Source organism: Bos grunniens, chromosome 5 (genome assembly GCF_055505025.1).
Source record: "Bos grunniens cultivar Pamir isolate PY7600 chromosome 5, Bosgru_T2T1.0, whole genome shotgun sequence".
Taxonomy (NCBI): domain Eukaryota; kingdom Metazoa; phylum Chordata; class Mammalia; order Artiodactyla; family Bovidae; genus Bos; species Bos grunniens.
The window spans coordinates 10,734,695-10,755,434 of NC_141169.1; the positions used below are offsets into that span (position 1 = coordinate 10,734,695).

Sequence of the window (20,740 nt, forward strand, 5' to 3'; positions counted from 1 at the left end):
CTGGCGGGAGTACAGGGGGCATATATTGAGGGTCTGGAAAATGTAAGCTAAGCACTCAACAGGAAGAGACTTGATGGAGTACATTTTATTCATTAAAATTTAACTGTTTTGGGTTAATGGAGTCTTTGAAAATGTGGAAAAAATAATGGACTTTCTCCCATAAAAATGCACAGGCATGTATAGAAAATTCTTTGAGTAACTATAGGACTATAACAGACTCCTTAGTTTTGTAGGTGTGTGTGTAAGAAAATATATCTGAAATTGTTTCACCATGGAATCTTTTGAACAGTGTTTCTAATGGAACTATTCTGGAATTTCCTGATAATTTTATATAATCGATGTCAACACCTAGAGTCAAGCTAGCTTCAGTTTTGTGAAATGAAGTTACTATGAAATGAATAGACCCAGAATATTTTCCTAAGAAGTTAAAATGTAGTGTTTGATTTTGTTGATTAGGAAATTAACTTCAAAACATATTGAAAATCAACTTATAGTTTCTGAAAACAAAATGACTATGAAAATCATGGAGAGTTCTTTTTTAAATTATTTTTTAATTGAAGGACAATTGTTTTACAGAATTTTGTTGTTTTCTGCCAGACATCACATGAATCAGCCATAGGTGTACATATGTTCCCTCCCTCTTGAACCTCCCTCATATTTCCCTCCCATCCCACCCCTCTAGGTTGATACAGAGCCCAGGTTTGAGTTCCCTGAGACATACAGCAAATTCCCATTGGCTATCCATTTTACATATGGTAATGTAAATTTCCATACTCTACCCATACATCTCACCTCTCCTTCCCTCTTCCTGTGTCCATAAGTCTGTTCTCTATGTCTGTTTCTCCATTGTTGCCTTGCAAATAAATTCATCAGTACCATATTCCTAGATTCCATATATATGCGTTAGTATATGATATTTATCTTCTCTTTCTGACTTCTCTCTGTATAATAAGCTGTAGGTTCATCCACCTCATTAGAACGGACTCAAATGTGTTCCTTTTTATGGCTGGGTAATATTCCATTGTGTGTATGTACCACAAATTCTTTATCCATTCATCCATTGATGGACATCTAGATTGCTTCCATGTTCTAGCTATTGTAAATAGTGCTACAGTGAACATTGGGGTACATGTGTCTTTTTCAATTTTGATTTCCTCAGGGTATATGCCTAGGAGTGGGATTGCTTGGTCATATGGTGGTTTTATTCCTAGTTTTTTAAGGAATCTCCATATCGTCTTCCATAGTGGCAGCATCAATTTACATTCTCACCAACAGTGCAAGAGGGTTCCCTTTTCTCCACATCCTCTTCACCATTTATTGTTTGTAGACTTTTTGATCATGGCCATTCTGACCGATGTGAGGTGATATCTCATTGTAGTTTTGATTTGCATTTCTCTAGTAATGAGCATGGAAAAGGCAATGGCACCCCACTCCAGTACTCTTGCCTGGAAAATCCCATGGATGGAGGAGCCTGGTAGGCTGCAGTCCATGGGGTCCCTAAGAGTCGGATACAACTGAGCGACTTCACTTTCACTTTTCACTTTCCTGCATTGGAGAAGGAAATGGCACCCCACTCCAGTGTTCTTGCCTGGAGAATCCCAGGGACGGAGGAGCCTGGTGGGCTGCCATCTATGGGGTCGCACAGAGTCGGACATGACTGAAGTGACTTAGCATCAGTAATGAGCAATATTGCGCATCTTTTCCTGTGTTTGTTAGCCATCTGTATGTTTTCTTTGGAGAAATTTCTATTTAGGTCTTTTTCCCACTTTTTGATTGGGTTGTTTGTTTTTCTGGTATTGAGTTGTTTGAGCTGCTTTTATATTTTGGAAATTAATCCTTCATCAGTGGTTTCATTTGCTATTATTTTCTCCCATTCTGAGGGTTATCTTTTCACCTTATTTATAGTTTCCTTTGCTGTGCAAAAGCTTTTAACTAGGTCCCACTTGTTTACTGTTGTTTTTTATTTCCATTACTCTAGGAGGTGGGTCATAGAGGATCTTGCTTTGATTTATGTCATTGAGTGTTCTGCCTATGTTTTCCTCTAAAAGTTTTATAGTTTCTGGTCTTACATTTAGGTCTTTAATCCATTTTGAATTTATCTTTGTGTATGGTGTTAGAAAGTGTTCTATTTCATTCTTTTACATATAGCTGTCCAATTTTTCCATCACCATTTATTGAAAAGGCTATCTTTGCCCCATTGTATATTCTTGCCTCTTTTGTCAAAAATAAGGTAACAATAGAGGTGTGGGTTTATTTCTGGACTTTCTATTTGTTCCATTGGTTTATATTTCTGTTTTTGTGTCAGTACCACACTGTCTTGATGACTGTAGCTTTGTAGTATAATCTGAAGTCGGGAAGGATGATTCCTCCAGCTCCATTCTTTCTCAAGACTGCTTTGGCTATTCGGGGTCTTTTGTGTATGAATTGTGAACTTTTTTGTTCTAGTTCTGTGAAGAATGCCATTGGTAATTTGATAGGGATCACATTGAATCTGTAGATTGCATTTGGTAGTATTTTCATTTTCACAGTATTGATACTTCCTACCCAGGAACATGGAATATCTCTCCATCTGTTTATGTCATCTTTGATTTCTTTCATCAGTGTCTTATAATTTTCTGTATACAGTTCTTTTGTCTCCTTAAGTAGGTCTATTTCTATATCTTTTATTCTTTTTGTTGCAATGGTGAATGGGATTGGAAAATCATGGAGAATTCTTTAAAGATTATTTAAGGTACAGCTTCTCTGATAGCTCAGTCAGTAAAGACTCTGCCTGCAGTGCAGGAGACCTGGGTTGAATCCCTGGGTTGAGAAGATCCCCTGGAGAAGGAAATGGCAACCCACTCCAGTATTCTCGAGTGGGTTGTACATGTACAACCCCATGTACAGAGGGTACAAAATCCCATGTACAGAGGAGCCTGGTGGGCTATAGTCCATGGGGTTGCAAGAGTCAGACTAAACCACCAAACCAAGGTAAAGCTATTGAACAGTTTAAAATTGCATAATTATCCTTACAAATGTGAACTAATTATTGATCATTGTGCCTTAGAACTATCAAAAGTTTAGGGGAGGCTTGTAACATAAGACAATGTGATTAAAAGGAAGGCATTACAATTTCCAGAGAATAGTAGTGAAATTGTAAGGCATGATATTCAAATAAATTGTGTAAGAAGAAAAACTAGTGTCTTTTGTTCGGTTATTACAAAAATAGTCAAGAACATTCTCCAATACTTGAATAGTAATAACAAAGACACACTTTTCCCCCTAAAATTTAGTCCTTTTCAAGACATGGTGACAGGAGGATTTGTTTACTTTAAACATGAATTAATACTAAATTGAGATATTTTTACTCAACAGCATGAGTAATAACAGACAATAAAATGTATGTATTTATGTATTTCTCAAAGGTATTAATCCACCTCAGAAAATTTGTGTAAAACCTGAAGATGTGGATGAAGACAGTATAATTCTCCAGTGGGAACCCCCACAAGATAGCCATGAGGTCTACATTCAAATCAAATCCATAGCAGATACACGAGAAATCAGGAAGCTTTTTGTAAAGGATGCTAATAGATGCAAGATTGATCACTTAATCCCTGGAATGACATACGACATTGGAATGGCAACAGTAATGAATGGGAACTTGAGCGAGCTGGTAACTATTCAACAAACTCTAAGTGAGAATCAGATACTTTTCATTTCTTAATAGATATTTCCTGACTTGGGGGTATTATAAAATAGTTTCTGATAGATTTCTCTGGTACCAGGTTTTACTTTTTTAAATAGATTGTTGGTGTATTTCAGGATCTGGAGCAATTTCCATCCATTGTATCTTGCAAGTGTCCTATGTTTGAATAAAGGCAGCACTGTTTATGTTTAGGAACTTCTTCCCAAAGTCACACTGTCTAGGTTTGAATCTGAGTTCAGCTATTTCACTAACCCTGGGCAATGCATTCAACCTATTTATGCTTCGGTTTCCAAATTTGTAAAGTGAAAATAATAGTGTAGGTTTCATGGGTTGTCCTGAGAATAACTGATTTAATAAATATAAGGACATAGAACAATGCCTGCCATATAGGCACCGTTTGTAATTTTTATTGTCTCCACAGAGGCATGCTGTAGCATACCAGAAGGAAATATTGACTGTATAAAAGGTTTAGGGCCAAAATATTTTTCATTTCTCCGACAAAATTAATTCAGTGAACAATAATTATTAAAAATGTAAAAAGAAAGAAAAGGAAAAAAAGTAAATACATTAAATAATATTCATAGATATTTATAAATTGTGATAAACCTTAAGGAAAGCAGAAAAATTATGTCAATGAGGGTGTTAACTGAAAAAAAACCACAGCATAAGAGCAGTGAGTTGCAGTTTTATTCAGGGATCTTGGTGAGGACTGTAGCCTAGGAGACAGCCTCTCAGAGAACTTTGAGGAACTTGCTCCAAAGAGGCAGGGGAGAGGCCAGTATGCAGGTGATTTTGGCTAAGGGACCTATGCAGTCAAGCATATGTCATGGTGGAAGATTACTACTAGTCACACGGAACAGGTATCTCAGTTAATGATTTCAGTGCTTTTCCAAGTATGGGAAGATGTAAGGATATGGGGTCATTAACATTTTTCCTGAAGCATATCCAACTGTTTAAGGGCCTGTTCTGCCTGTTTTCACAAAGCATAGTGTGCTTCATTCTGCTGTTCATCCTGAGTTCCTTTCTGGGGGTGTTGTAGGTCAGCAAGGGCAGTGACTAATGATTTACTGTTCCCTTGCTAGAAGAGTGTGGCCATGACACACCTGGTTTACAAGAGTAATTGAAGAGGGATGGAGATGCTCCTGTAGATGAACTGTAAGAGGAGTTGCATTTGATGGAAGCTTAAATGATAAGGAGGAGCCAGAGCAGAACAAGATGGAGGAAGGGTACTTTAGAAATGAACAACTGTCATGAAGAATGTAAGACAAGGACAGATTTGGTGTCTGAGAACAAAAAGGCCAGGATAAGGAAGAGGGAGAAGGGTAGTAGGAAATGATATGGCATGAGGATTCGGGGTCAGAGCACAGGGAGCCTGCAGGCTGTGCTTTTGAGTTTGTTCTGAGGGCAGTGGAAAGTCATTGAAGGGTTTATGCAGGAGAGGTGACAGGGTGAGCTCACCTTGTCACAAAAATGTCCTCCTGATATGGGCAAAGAATGATTTGTTTAGGGGCGAGAAAGGAACTGGGAAACTGGTTCCAGGGTGTTGTAGAGTCGAGGCAAAAGGTTATGGTGAGCAAGATAGGGAAGTGCAGCTGGAAAGTAGTGGCCACGTTTTACAATATGGAAGTCTAAGCTTTCATGTTGGAGTGCTTATGATGAGTAAGTGAAAGTCGCTCAATCATGTCAGAGTCTTTGCCACCCCGTGGATGGTAGCCCGCCAGGCTCCTCTGTCCTTGGAATTAATTCTCCAGGCAAGAATATTGGAGTGGGTAGCCATTCCCTTCTCCAGGGGATCTTCCCAACCTAGAGATCGAACCCTAATCTCCTGCATTGCAGGTGGATTCTTTACCATGAGTTACCAGGGAAGCTCGTGATCATGAGCAGAGGAAGGAAGAAACGGGGTGTTTGACTTGACTAATTTAGGTGAATAGTGATGACTCTGAGGAAGGAAAGACCATTGGACCTCACAGGCCTTTTAGCTAACAATAAGGGTAATCTGCTGGGAAAAATGAATTAATTAAAACAAAATTATGTGTTAGCAGTGTCTACATTCAGCCAGCATGAAATCTTCCTGTTTTATCTTTCAAAGACTAAACTGAAATTTATTTCCATAGTTCCATACTTAAATTTTTGAGAAAAAAACTACCTAAAGATAATTATCATAGAAAACAGTTATGAAAAATAAGACAATTTGATAATTAAGCAAGATATATTGCTAAAAAATCTATTTTATGTCTGCTAAACAACACAACATAAATTTATACGCAGGATAGAAGTATAAAACTTAAATGTGTAGATGAGAAGTGAACTGTTCCCCATATTGTCTCTGGGTCTAATTTTTTGCTCTATGAGATTTAGATCACTGAATGTATTTTTAAACTGATTTTCACCTGTAAAGTCCTATTCTTGTTTGACTCTGGGGAACTTATTCAACCCACTTACCGATATGAGTCAGATACGACTGAGCGACTTCACTGTCACTTTTCACTTTCATGCATTGGAGAAGGAAATGGCAAGCCACTCCAGTGTTCTTGCCTGGAGAATCCCAGGGACGGGGAAGCCTGATGGGCTGCCGTCTACGGGGTTGCACAGCGTTGGACACGACTGAAGCGACTTAGCAGCAGCAGCAGCAGCAACCATCTAAAAACACACCTTACCATCCTTTCTAGATAGTCAGTTCCTTTGAAATCTTATGCAGATGTCTGTCTTCAGGTGCAAACATAGATCTAAACTCTGCTTAATTCAGATACTTATTGATAAAGTCATTATCTAACATGAATGCTGAAACGTGCATTAACATATATAAATCTGAGGAAAGCTAATAGAATTTTAGGGCTTAAAGTTCTATTTAACGTTTTAAAAGTTTTTTCTTTTTGAACTGTTTTAAAGTTCAAAAACAGAGACCTTCTGGCCAGTTCAGCAAGGATATACCACGCTTCTGATCATTGTGTAATGCACCTCTATCATTTCCGTCTAGCTTGGAGCTGTGTCTGTTACTCCAGAGTGTCACAAAGCCGATCTGCTCATTGATCCATGTGAAAGGACGTCATGTTTGGAAACGCCCATTAGGTGCTCGTGGTGTCTATATTTCCTCTCCTTCAAATACTCCACTATTTCTTCCTTTTTTTTTTTTCTTTTTTTTAAAGTTATTTATCTTTGGCTCTTCTGGGCCTTCACTGCTGGGGACTCTTTTCTTTGTGATGGGTGTGGACTACTGTCGAGTTTCAGTGCTCGGGCTTCTCACTGTGGTGGCTTCTCTTGTGAGGAGCGCTGGTTCTAGAGCACTCAGGCTTCAGTAGTTGCGGTTCCCCAGCTCCTGAGAAGGCGATGGCACCCCACTCCAGTACTCTCGCCTGGAAAATCCCATGGATGGAGGAACCTGGTGGGCTGCAGTCCATGGGGTCGCTAAGAGTCGGACACAACTGAGCGACTTCCCTTTCACTTCTCACTTTCATGCATTGGAGAAGGAAATGGCAACCCACTCCAGTGTTCTTGCCTGGAGAATCCCAGGGACGGGGAGCCTGGTGGGCCGCCGTCTGTGGGGTCGCACAGAGCCGGACACGACTGAAGCGACTTAGCAGCAGCAGCAGCAGCAGCTCTAGAGCACAGCCCCAATAGTTGGGCAGCACAGGCTTAGCTGCTCCATGGCATGTGCGATCTTTTAAGCCCAGGATTGATCCCTTGTCCTCCTGCATTTGCAGGCGGATTCTTAACCTCTGAGCCACCAGGGAAGCCCTCCACTGTTTCCTATAATCCTGTTGGTCTTTCTATTCAGTTCTTAAACTTTATAATAACTTTTGGCATCACCCTATTATTTATCATTCATCATTTTCACTTGCATCAAGATGATTAAGCAAATATTAGCCTATCCCAAGGTGCATAGGTAGACATTCTCTCCTTGTATTCATTTAACAAATAATTACTGTTAATTACCCTTCATTGAATTGGCCAAAAATGTTCTTTTGGGTGCTCTCACTCTTATGGAAAAACCCAAATGAACTTTTTGGCCAGCCCGATATTATATCCTGTCTCTCTTCCATACACTTTGAGGCAGTCAAGCATAGAGGGACTTTTACCTTTTAATGAGCTTCCACGTGTTACAGACATGTAGGAAAAAAATTAATTTGGACATTGCTTTTTCCTTTGAACCTTCTCTCTCCATCTGTCTGTGTTATCTCAAAAGTAACTATTGGTAATGAAACTTGATCTCGGGTTATTAGTGTGCACTTGATCTATAAAATGTGCCCTTTGGGAGAAGGTGGTGCTTACGACAACGGACCTTGGAACCAGATTACCTGGGTTACAGTCAAAGCTCCACAATGACCAGTTCATGTCCTTTGGAAAGTCATTCAATCTTTTTGGTCGTCAGTTTTCTTCTCCCTAAAATGGGAGTGATGATAATCTTACCTGTGTTATGCAGTTACTATAATCTAAAGGCTCAGACACCAAGCAGACACTCTGAGAGTCTTGGTGATTGCCGTCACTTTTCTCTCTACAGGAGTAGGGCGGCGGCACTGAGGAGCTTTGGCCGTCTTTAATGGGAAGCGAAGTTGGTCTAGCTGTGTATGTGTCTTTTTATCAGAGGAATCAGTGAACCCATTTTTCTTGACAGAAGGAGAGCTGTAAGAGAGTGTTTGAGTTTTCTTTATTTCCTTTCACAAAAGAATAAATTTTAAGATAGACTGGGCATCCCTGAGGGTTTATTCTAACAAACCTATGATAAAAACCTTTGAATTTGGCCTGGTTTAGTTTATCTCATATTGAAAAAACCTCACTCAGCCCTTAGGTTGCCACTTCCTCTGAAGATTTTGCAGGAAAATAGGTAAGGATGGAGGTCCTGGTCACAGAGGTGGAGACTTGTTGGAATCCAACAGAAATGGCAATGCGTTTCTTTTTGTTTGTTTAAAGTGTAACCTTCTCCCACTTGAGGTTTCAGAACTTTGCGGTATAGTTCTGAAGAGAAGGAATAGCTTTATCCTGTTCTACACCTTTCCAGCCTTGGTGCCCCTCTGCTCTAACATATCACTCGTTAATACTGTTGGCTACCTCTGCCTGGACAAGTGGAATTGATGTAAAGCTTCACATTTACCCACTGGAGGGAATGTTTCCAGCTATATCCTTTCAGAGCCTACAGTAAACGAGGCCTATTTAAAGCACTGACCCTCCCTAGAAAATGTTTTCAGTACCCAAGAAGCTGGAAGTGATTGTTTCCATGAGTGTATCAGTCAGTCATTTCCAAACCCCAGATGTTTACTTTCTGTTCAAAGTATCTTTAGACGCGTTCACAAATCATTGCCCATAGATTCAGATGAGCTGGATACTTGTGGGATATCATGCTAGTCTTGGAAAAGTCCTACTTACTGTGAGAGCTTTCCAAGCTGTATGGAATTTAGAGAGGAAACCCACCAAAGATGTTAGTAATGACAGAAGAAGAAAAGTAAATACAACTGGAAAAAGAAAAATATGGTACAAGTACCTTAAAACCCAGTAATATACTATATGGAGTATGTTATGGTTAGTATAGTGAACATTTCCTGATAAATGTTCCAAGAACAGAAGAGGAAACTTCTATTATTACAGCTGAATGAATTGATGGAGATAGTGCACAGGTTTTATGTTCTATATTTCTAATTATAGATGTGTGTTTAAATCCTTTTAGATAGTACTGTCTCTGGGTAAAGTCAGATATTTAACAGTGACTTAGAACAAGTTCCATTGTCTCAAACCAGATGTCACCAAAAAAAAAAAAAAAAAAGCTGAAAAGAGAAGGCCATCTACTTATTCTCTGGAGAGGAAAAACAAAAACTTTCTTAGAATGTATATTTGAGAAGATATGTTTGGAAGAAAGACCTAAGGATATACTGGACAGCATCCCAATAATCTAAAAATAGATTTGAAATTAAAATTGATCTGAGGAAAAAATAATGTGGATAGAAATTGTCTAAAATTTTAATCTGCTCTAAGTAGCGCACTAAGGCTCTTTAACAGACGTCAGGGAGAAAATAAAAGGTGAATGAATTCTTCCACCAAATGTTTGCCAGAACCACGTTCCTATCTGTTCAAAATCCTTGTGCGGACAGAATAGTCTGACCTCCAGATCATGGGCTTCCCAGGTGGCTCAGCTGGTAAAGAATCCGCCTGCAATGCGGGAGACTTGGGTTCAGTCTCTGGGTTGAGAAGATCCCCTGGAGAAGGGAAAGGCTACCCACTCTAGTATTCTGGCATGGAGAATTCCATGGACTGTATAGTTCATGGGGTCCCAAAGAGTCGGACACGACTGAGTCACTTTCACCAGAGCATGGCAGGCAGAGCCTCTCGTGGACAGTGATCAGCCTCGGACCTTGCCTGCCCCCTGTTGCTCAAACACACCCCGTGCTTGAATCACCCTGAGTGCCTGCCTGTGCCTGAGCAGTTTAGAAAAAGCCAAGGCACAGCATGACTAAGAGACTTGCTAAAGACTAGTAACTGGAAACTAGTTGCCAAGGACTAGTGATTAGCCCTGCTAGTAAAGAGCTGGAAGAGCTTGGTGTTCCCTGGATACACGGTGATGCCATTTTCCCAGGCCTTGCTGATGCTTTGTTCTTGGTCTGGGATTCCCTCCTGACTGCCTCCCTGTGCCCTGCACATTCCTTCCGGGAGACTTGTTCCGTCCCGTAAGAGAGAAAACGTTGTCCTCGGCTCTGGAAAGCCCTCCCCAGTGTTGTTACTTCTGCTAGAATTCTCTCTCTGTTCTCAACAGCCTTTGTTCACGTCCCTCTAACCATGCGGGACTCTAGTTAGGGATCTGCTCGTATTTTTTTTTTTTTTTTTTTAATAATGACAAATTTCATTATATTTGGGTGATTCTTTTAGAACTGGACAAACACCATCCTAAGGATGAAACTGAATCTATGAATCACATAGCACACAAATGAATAGTAGACGTAGGCATCATCTGTAGGTGCATAGGAGCACACAAGTTCCGAGTTTGAGAATTTTATGAAAGCAGGAATCTGGCCTTATTTACTTTCTTTGAGCATTCCTTCTGGTATGTAGGTTTTCAAAAGTATTTTCTTAATAAACAGATAAGGTAAAAAACAGGTAGATCTCAGATCTTTATGTGTTTTAGACTATTAATGAGAATCAAAAAAATGAAAATTAGGCCCTTTCAATATATATGTATATATGATCTGTCAGAATGTCCTCTTTGTTTCTCTGTCCAATGCTAGCCTAGTAAATGTAAGTTGACTACATAAGCATTTAATTGTTTCACAAATTCTAGAACATGTTAGAAAATGTGAAAGTTTTAAGACCATTTTAATTACAAATATCTCTCTCTATCTTTCAGAGCCCAAACCAGTTCAGATTGTTATCCCTTATGAAAGCCATAGTACCTCTGTGACCTTATTTGTTCAGATGCCTGATATTGGAGTGTTTGATGGCATACATATTGCAAGTGACCGAGGCCCAAACGTAACCAGGCTTTGGAAACAAGACAACAAAATAACTGTTGACAATTTAACCCCAGGCACAGAATATAATTTCTTTGTTTCTACCATCAGTGGGACTAAATTAAGTAATATATATTATGTACCTGCAGTAAAAACATGTAAGTATTTTAGGAGTTGCCTAAGGTGCTTCTCGATTTTGCTTTTGTGTGTCATTTCAAATTAGTATTCTGTGTTCACTGTACTGCAATCAATTTCAAAGATCTTTTAAAACAATTGCAAAAACCTCATTACTGAGCCTGATCTGTAATTGCCGACTATACAGTTAGAGCTAACCTTGTTTAAAATTGAGAAGTCACAAAGTTTTTCTTATCTATCACCAAAAAACCACATGTGCATATTAATTGGAACTTTCAGTGGCTTAATCCAAGAGTGAGGAATGTGAGTAATTTTTAGGCAAATTATGAAAACTAGACCATACTTTGGGAGTCTGGGAGCCCTGATGGTGTCTCTTAAAGCACATGATAAGTATACATTATAAATGTACACTTTTATAGTGTATACTCATGCTGCCATTTGTCTAGAAAAAACTAGTGTATATTTTCTTCGTCTCTTTGAATATTTTAAATTATTATGTATAATATGTGTGCATACGAATACTTTACATTTTGAGATTCACATTGATTTTAAGTCACTTAAAAATTCTACAGATATTAATTTTGAACATTTGGAATACTTGAAATTTGACCCCACCATAGTCTAATCTTGGGACCCAAGCCTGCTCAGGCTCCAGGGATGGGATGGCAGCCCAGCTCAGGGAGGCTGGAGGGATAAACATGGCTTTTTTTCCTTTTCTTTAACTTTATGCCAATAGTATGTTGGAGCAGTATTGTGCTTGTTTTCAGTATACAGCCTCCTGGTTCAGTGATGATACGTATGGGTATATCATAGCTATTCTCTTTTGGATTCTTTTGCCTTGGAAGTTATTGCAGAAGCTTGAGCAAAGTGCCAAGTGCTGAACATTAGTTCTTTGTGGATGGATGGATAATGGATGGGTGGAAGGAACAAAAATAATCCTTGTGGATTATATATTACAGGTACACAGATTTCTGTGTATATGTTAGTCCACACACACCTAATTCATTCTTGGCCCTTCAGTTTTTTTCTTTTTTTTTTTTTTGAACTTTATGTTTGAATTCTCAGAGTTTCTTTTTGTGTTATAAATTAGTTCATATGTATCTTTTTTTGTTTTGCCTAGAGGGGACATCATATGCTATTGTCTTCCTCTGTGTGGCTGACTTCACTTAGTGTCACCCTCCGAGGTCCCTCCCTGTGGCTACCAGTGGCGGAAGCTCATGTGTGTTTGTGGCTGAGTAATAGTCCACTGCATGCACACACCACATCTTCTCTGAGCTTGAATGGGGTGGTGGGCATTCTGCTGGTTCTGTGTTTTGGCTGTTGTAAGTAGTGCTGCAGTGAATGTTGGGGTGCATGTGTCTTACTGAATTATGGTTTTCTTGGGATATAGGCCCAGGTGTGGGAATGTCAAATTCTAGGCTTAGCTCTCTTGTTTTTTTTTTTTTTTTCCTGGCATTCGGAGATTGTCTTTTATAGTGACTGTGCCAATATATATACCCACCAACAGTGTATGTGGGTTCCCTTCCCTCCAGGCTTTCTCCTTCATTTATTGTTTGTAGACTTGTGAGGATGGCTATTCTGACTGGTGGGATTTGATTTCTCATTGTAATTTTGATTGGCATTCCTGTAATAATTAAGGATGCTGAGCATCTTGTCCTTTGGTAGTTTGGGTTGTTTTTCTTTTTCCCTTAAATGGAGTGAGGAACTTTTGCCTGTTGCAATTGGCTTTGTAAAAGTCGGTGGTGTTTGGAATTTATTTCTGTAATATCTGCTCCAGGACGTTTCCTGAGGGCAGCTGTCCTTAGCAGCCACCCAGGCCCCGTAGATTGGAAGTAGAAGTGTTAGTCTCTTCAGTTCAGTTCATTTCAGTCACTCAGTCGTGTCCCACTCTTTGTGACCCCATGAATTGCAGCACGCCAGGCCTCCCTGTTCATCACCAACTCCCATAGTTTAGTCATGTCCAGCTCTTTGCGACCCTATGGATTGTAGCCTGCCAGGCTCCCCTGTCCATGAAATTCTCCAGGCAAGAATACTGGAGTGGGCTGTTGTTTCCTTCTCCAGGGGATCTTCCCAACTGAGGGATCACACTCTTGGTCTCCTGAATTGCGGCCAGATTGTTTATCATCTGAGCCGCCAGGGATTGGAGGTTCCAGTAAGCTCTTGTTGTCAAGTTGTAGTTACAGAGAGTGCCCACACGGCGACAGCAGAGCCTCGGGGAAAGTCCTGGGCTGTAAATTAGAGCCAACACCCAAGGGCTTGTGACTCACTACTTCCTTCTTCTAAAGCTTCAAACCCTTATCTGGACTAATCCCAACCTGGACCACATCACCCTGCAGAGGATGCTTAGCTACCTGAGCTTAGGAGGCTGCACTCTCAGGAAGGAAGCTTGAGCTGGGAACCCAAGCACCAAGAGATGTAGAGGCTGAGTGACTTTTCCAAGGTCCCCAAAGCCAGAGGGTCAGGCCACCATCCTTTGGGTGTGCTATGGACTCTGGTCCCAGCCAGAGCAAATCATCCAGGTTTAAGAGAAGACTGAATTAAAGACACCCTGACTGACTGTCTTGACCTCCCCTAGTCCAGCCTTGGGATACAAGCCTGCTCAGGCTCCAGGGTATAGGATAGCAACCCAAGTCAGGGAGGTCAGAGGGGATAAACTAGGCATGGATTTTTTTTCTTTTCCTTTTCTTTAATTTCAGGCTGATGGTATGTTGGAGTATAGTTGATTTCTAATGTGCTTCTTGTTAGTGTACAACCGCCTGGTTCAGTTATGGTGTGTGAACACATACAAACACCAGACCTATTCTTTTGGATTCTGTTGCCATAGAAGTTATTGCAGAAGGTCGAGCAGAGTTCCCTGTGCTGAACATCAGGTCCTTGGGGATAGAAGGAAAGACGATAATCCTTGTGGATTATCTGTTACAGATACAGATTTCCGTGTACGTGTTAGTCGTGTGTGTGTATGTGTGTGCGTGCTCACTTGCTTCAGCCATGTCCAACTCTTTGCGATCCTGTGGCTATAGCCCTCCAGGCTCCTCTGTCCATGGGATTTTCCAGGGAAGAATACTGGAGTGAGTTGCCATGCCTTCCTCCAGGGGATCTTCCCGACCCAGGGAATGAACCCACATCTCGTGCTTTGGCACTTGGATTCTTTACCACTGAGCCACTGGGGACCTCCATATATTAGTCCTGACCTCCTAATTCATCCCTGGCCCTTTACTTTTTTTTGAATCCTATGTTGAATTCTCAGAATCTCTTGAAATTAGTTTATTTGTGTCTCCTTTTCCATTTTGCCTAGATGGAACGTCGTATGCCTCCTGATGTGGCTGACTTCTCTTAGTGTCATCCTCCGAGGGCCATCCCTGTGGCTACCAATGGCATAATTTCATGTGTTTTTTTTTGTGGCTGAGTAATAGTCCACACCACATCTTCTTTGAGCTTGAATGGGTTGGTGGGCATTTTGCTGGTTCTCTGTGTTGGCTATCGTAAGTAGTGCTGTAGTAAAAGTTGGGGTTAATGTGTCTTTTCAACTATGGTTTTGTTGGGATATAGACCCAGGTGTAGGAATGTCACATCCTAGGCTTAGCTTTCTTCAGTATTTTTTTTTTGGCTTTCAGAGACTTTTCTTTATAGTGACTGTACCAATGTATTTTCCCATGGACAGTGTATGTGGGTCCCTTTCCTCCAGGGCTTCCATGGTGGCTCAGTGGTAAAGATTCCATCTGCTGATACAGGAGACACAGGTTTGATCTCTGGGTGGGGAAGATCCCCTGGAAGAGCAAATGGCAACCCACTCCAGTATTCTTATCTGGAAAATCCTTTGGAGAGAGGAGCCTGGTGGGCTACGGTTCATAAGGTCACAAAGAGTTGGACATGACTGAGCACACACGTGTCCACTTTATGTAGAAATTGATGGCAAGCAGTAATAAACGCCATACAAAAATTGCGTGGTGTCCTAAAATCATTATATTTCTGACTATAAATATAAATAAGTGTCAAGGTTCTTAATGATTTGCTTTTCCTGATTACACATCTTCGCATATGTTATTATACCATGTTGCATTATGTATCTTTTTCCCCCAAGTTGTAATCCTTCCATTATTGTTTAAACTCAATTTTTGCACAAAATAATCCCAAGCTGATGTCATAAATCATGTATTCTAATAGCCTTTTAACATATCTATAATCAGGTCAGATATATGTTTGTATTTTACTTTAGCTTGTAATTTTTATGTACTTCTAATATTTATATTCTCTGGCTCTTATATTATGAACCATTGTGGGCAACATTCTGTTTTACAGTTCTTGTCTTTAAAAATAAGTAATACTTGATCCTCTAACTATATCAATATCATTATATCAGTAGCAGAAATACCAGTATATAAGACAATACTCTAAAGCTGACATTTTTCAGTTTTTTAAAAATAATAGTTTTCCTTTATGCTGGATGAAATCTTTAAATTGGGAAAAGAAAACACTAAAACTCATCAGATAAAATTTGTTTTTAACTTCAGCCAATATTTGGGACAAAGGAATTCTTTTACTTCTTTGTCTAGCCTTCATATTTCTGTCTCTGTTGTGTTTTAGTAGTTTCAGAAAGCTTTAATTTCATTTTCCTCCTTTGAATATTGTGCATTTGCTCCTATGAATTTGCTCTCACCTAGTTTTTGCTGTAGCATCAGAGTGAGCTGCATGCAATGGTGTTTCCAGTGACTCTGAGTACAATTGAGTATCATTTGATAAGTTATTAAATGTATAGACACTGTTTTTAATTAGGATAGAGATAATTCATTACTAAACTACATTGTCCTTTTTTTGTGTGCTGCGCTTTTTACTCTCTTTGAAGGGACAAATAAAAGAAAAAGCTGGTTAGAAAACATCCAGGAGCAATTTAGTGTTTTATGTGTTTTGCGTAGGTCTGGAAGCACCATCAAATCTCCATGAGGGCAAAGTTACGGACTCTTCCATTGAAATTTTCTGGAATCGAGCTGATGGGAATTTTCAGCATTATGAAATCACATGTGTAAACTGTGCTGCTGCTTTCATGGTATGTTATAAGGGACTCTCAGAGGAATTAAACTTTCATGCTGAAACCAAGATTACTCATGCTTCCATCAGATCAGATGGTCTGGCGTGCTACGGTCCATGAGGTCACAGAGTCGGACACAACAACATGTTGGATAGTAAAATTAAATAACCCCCAATTTTTTCTCTTTTTTGCTTGTGTTTGATTGTGGAATGTTTCTTAAATGAACACTTGGTAAGTTATTCTTTTGGATTGTCAGGTCCAGAAGGTATCTCAAGAAGCTGCAATCTTCTCTAACCTGGATCCTGCCACCGTGTACACCTTTTCAATTCGCACTGAAAAAGAAGGTTTTAAAGACAGTTCTCCCTACATAAAAGAAATACAGACAGGTACAGCTTGTGTAATCATTTTTGATATTATTTTAATGTTCAATTTTTTAAAACATTTCCACTTTTCAAAAATACTTTATTAATATAATCAGGATTCCATAAAAATGCTTTGTTTTATATATTATTTTCTTTTTTTTAAAAAAATTTATTTAGCCAGGTTTCATTGACTTCATTTTATAAGTTTCAATGTTCAAATATTCATTTGGTTCTTATAGAGAAGAATTAGTAAACAGTTTATTCTTTACAAATTTTCTTTATGGGCAGGCAGTATTGCCTCTTGTCTCTTTTTCTACTTCCCCTTGTATGAATTAGCACAGCCTCTTTTGTTATGTGTATTTCCAGACAATAGAGTTGCTAACTGCTAACTGCCGGGGTTCTGGCCAGAGTCTCCCTTTGTGATTTAATGTTTCCACTGTTCAGTTAAACAGACAATGGAGTGTGCCATTTCCCCAGTGTTAGCAACTTATTCCCAATGGCAGATGGTGACTTATTCCTGGTAGTCAAATGAAATAAAGGATAACTGGAAAGGGTGTATGCAAAATGTGTACATTTTCAAATCTAGGTTAAGTAAAATTGTCAACTGTTCAACTAAAATAACTATTTTAGTTATTCTTGACACTGATGGCATGGGAAGATTGATTTATATATTTAGAAACTGGTCACGTCTGGTGTTCTTTTATTGTAATAATAAAGAACAGACATGAGAGAGAATATCTTGGCAGCTTTTTCACTTTCCCATACTTGGAAGAATTTTAAAGGAGAAATAAAACATATATACTATATTAACATTTTTCTTCAGAAAAATAAGGGAAGTATTTCATATTTAGATGGCAATGAACTTTCCTGTTGACTGACCTTGTTACTATTTGGTATTTAACTGGAATGATGCCTTGAAAATCTTTATAAGCATTTCTGAGGTGGGTGGTTACACTAAACCCAGATATCACCTCTTTCTACATTATAGAGGCAGGGTAAATGCTGAATACAGCGCTGCTGGGGTACACATAAGTTCTGTTTCAATGTTTAAAATGATTCTTGCTGGGTTTTTTTTTTTTTTTTTTGCACTCTCTTGACTTTTAACTTCTCATATCTACCAGGAGGAATAAAAGGAATATCTTGGTTACCCTCAGAGTTTGCAGAGTCAAAGAAGTCCAAAGCAGTTTTAAAATAGGTGCTTTGTATGGTAGAAAATGTTATTTTATGTGTATGTTTTAAATGATACAGCCCCCAGTGCGGTTGAATTTCTGAATCATAGTAGGACTTCAAATGCAGTAACCATTAGTTGGCCTCCAGCCAGAAGTCTTCTGGATGGATATGTTGTTTCAATATCCAGTGAAAGCTTAATGAAAGAAGAAATCCTGCCTTCCACAAAAAGGTATGAAAGCATTAAAAAGATTAAAACATATCATGTTAAGTTACATGAAACACAAAATTAGCATTTTATATGTGCTTTTAGAAAGTTGTTTTAGTAGCGTAGTATAAATAGAATTTATAAGAGTTTTCAGGACAACTTTTTGGACTGTAGTGTGATTAGAATAACTAAATCTGATGTACAGTGCCAAATTATGTATGTGGATAGATAGTAATGAATTAATTCAGGATACCATCATGCTTGTCTGCATGACATATACACTTTTTGACTTAAATTTATCCACTTAAGAAGCTATGATTTCCAAATAGCCATTCGTGTTTAAGCATAGAAAATTGTGTCCATAATAGAAATTAAAAAAAAAATACATAAAATTCCAAATGTTTCTGAGCTAAATATCTTAATGGGTGATTTTTCTTTAATGTGTAGGACATTCACATTTAACAGCCTTTCTCCGGGGACTGATTTTTTAATTAGCATTGTAGCTACTAAGGGACTGAAGAGAAGCCAGCCTACTGTCCTCATGGTTAGCACTTGTAAGTCCATTTTATATTTGATTAACTTTTCATGGGTTAAGGAAAAATAAGGGAAATTGTTGCGTTTAAAGTCAATAACTAGTTGTGTGTGTGTGTGTGCAGGCTCAGTTGTGTCTGACTCTGCGACTCCATGGGCTGCAGCCCACCAGGCTCCTGTCCATGGCATTTTTTAGGCAAGAATACTGGAGTGGGTTGCCATTTCCTTCTCCAGAGGGTCTTCCCAATCCAGGAATCCAACCTATGGCTCTTGCATCTTCTATATTGGAAGACAGATTCTTTACCACTGGCACCACCTGGGAAACCCCAATATCTAGTTAACCATCAATTAAAATAGAAGTGGTTTATGACACTATGGCTTGAAGAGATGGGGCATTTCACTTGGAGAATGCCTGAATTATAGTCCTTTCTCTGTCATTTATTGTGACCTTGGGCAAAACTATGAAGTTCTCACCTAAACAGTGAGAATAATTATTCCTGCCTGGGTATAAACTCTTGTTACTAAAATCACATGCAAAGCTTTTTGTGAAAAGTTCAGAGTACTCTAAAACCCTAAGGTATTGTCATCATGAACAACTTAATATTTTTCTAATGTTTTGACTATTAATATTTTATGAAAAATGAAACTCTGAAACTAGAAAAAATAGATGGTGTTGTCTTTTCAATTTCATTTATTGGGTTCAGTTTGCATCCTCTGACCTTGTTAGCATCGCTTACATGTCTGCCTGCCCTGAACACACGCGGATGTTCCAAAGCTCCCTGTTACTTGTGGGTCACAGTCACACAAATGTGTGCTCAAGTACCCATGCCCTAAGTGTGAAAGGAGGCTTCGTATTAGGGTTTGCAGTGTGGAGGAAGAGAAAACACTGGAAAATGCAGCAACAGTCAAAACAATTCTGGAAAATAAACTAAAAAAGTCTGAGCACTGTCGTACCCCAGCATGGTGACTGTGCTGTGCTAAGTTGCTTTAGTCGTGTCTGACTCTATGCGACCCTATGAACCCTAGCCCACCAGTTTCCCTGTCCATGGGATTCTCTAGGCAAGAATCCTGGCACGGATTGCCCTTCCCTTCTCCAGGGGATCTTCCTGACTTAGGAATCGAACTGGCATGTCTTACATCTAACCTGAATTGGTAGGCGGGTTCTTTACCACTAGTGCTACCTGGGAAGCCCAGGTGCTTAAGTTCAGTTCAGTCCCTCGGTCGTGTCCGACTCTTTGCGACCCCATGAATCGCAGCATGCCAGGCCTCACTGTCCATCACCAACTCCCAGAGTTCACTCAGACTCACGTCCATCGAGTCAGTGATGCCATACAGCCATCTCATCCTCTGTCGTCCCCTTCTCCTCCTGCCCCCAATCCCTCCCAGCATCAGGGTCTTTTCCAATGAGTCAACTCTTCACATGAGGTGGCCAAAGTACTGGAGTTTCAGCTTTAGCATCATTCCCTCCAAAGAAATCCCAGGGCTGATCTCCTTCAGAATGGACTGGTTGGATCTCCTTGCAGTCCAAGGGACTCTCAAGAGTCTTCTCCAACACCACAGTTCAAAAGCATCAATTCTTTGGTGCTCAGCTTTCTTCACAGTCCAACTCTCACATCCATACATGACCACTGGAAAAACCATAGACTTGACTAGATGGACCTTTGTTGGCAAAGTAATGTCTCTGCTTTTGAATATGCTATCTAGGTTGGTCATAACTTTCCTTCCAAGGACTAAGCGTCTTTTAATATCGTGGCTGCAGTCACAATCTGCACTGATTTTGGAGCCCCAAAAAATAAAGTCTGACACTGTTTCCACTGTTTCCCCATCTATTTCCCATGAAGTGATGGGACCAGATGCCATGATCTTCGTAGTCTGAATGTTGAGCTTTAAACCAACTTTTTCACTCTCCTCTTTCACTTTCATCAAGAGGCTTTTTAGTTCCTCTTCACTTTCTGTCATAAGGGTGGTGTCATCTGCATATCTGAGGTTATTGATATTTCTTCCGGCAAGCTTGATTCCAGCTTGTGCTTCTTTCAGCCCGGTGTTTCTCATGATTTACTCTGCATATAAGTTAAATAAGCAGGGTGACAATATACAGTCTTGATGTACTCCTTTTCCTATTTGGAACTGGTCTGTTGTTCCATGTCCAGTTCTAACTGTTGCTTCCTGACCTGCATACAGATTTCTCAACAGGCA

The 20,740-nt window shown here is 39.6% G+C and overlaps 1 protein-coding gene across 12 annotated transcripts in view; it reads left to right on the plus strand.

Moving 5' to 3' along the window:
* The window catches only part of PTPRQ (protein tyrosine phosphatase receptor type Q), a 295,980-nt gene that overhangs the window by 15,336 nt on the left and 259,904 nt on the right, over positions 1–20,740 (plus strand). For all 12 annotated transcript variants that reach the window (XM_086398851.1, XM_086398846.1, XM_086398848.1 and 9 more), the window contains exons 10-15: positions 3,405–3,674; positions 11,013–11,273; positions 16,164–16,294; positions 16,533–16,662; positions 17,887–18,037; positions 18,461–18,567. In XM_086398851.1, the coding sequence (XP_086254977.1) occupies positions 3,405–3,674; positions 11,013–11,273; positions 16,164–16,294; positions 16,533–16,662; positions 17,887–18,037; positions 18,461–18,567 (1,050 nt within the window). The remainder of the gene's footprint in view (positions 1–3,404; positions 3,675–11,012; positions 11,274–16,163; positions 16,295–16,532; positions 16,663–17,886; positions 18,038–18,460; positions 18,568–20,740) is intronic.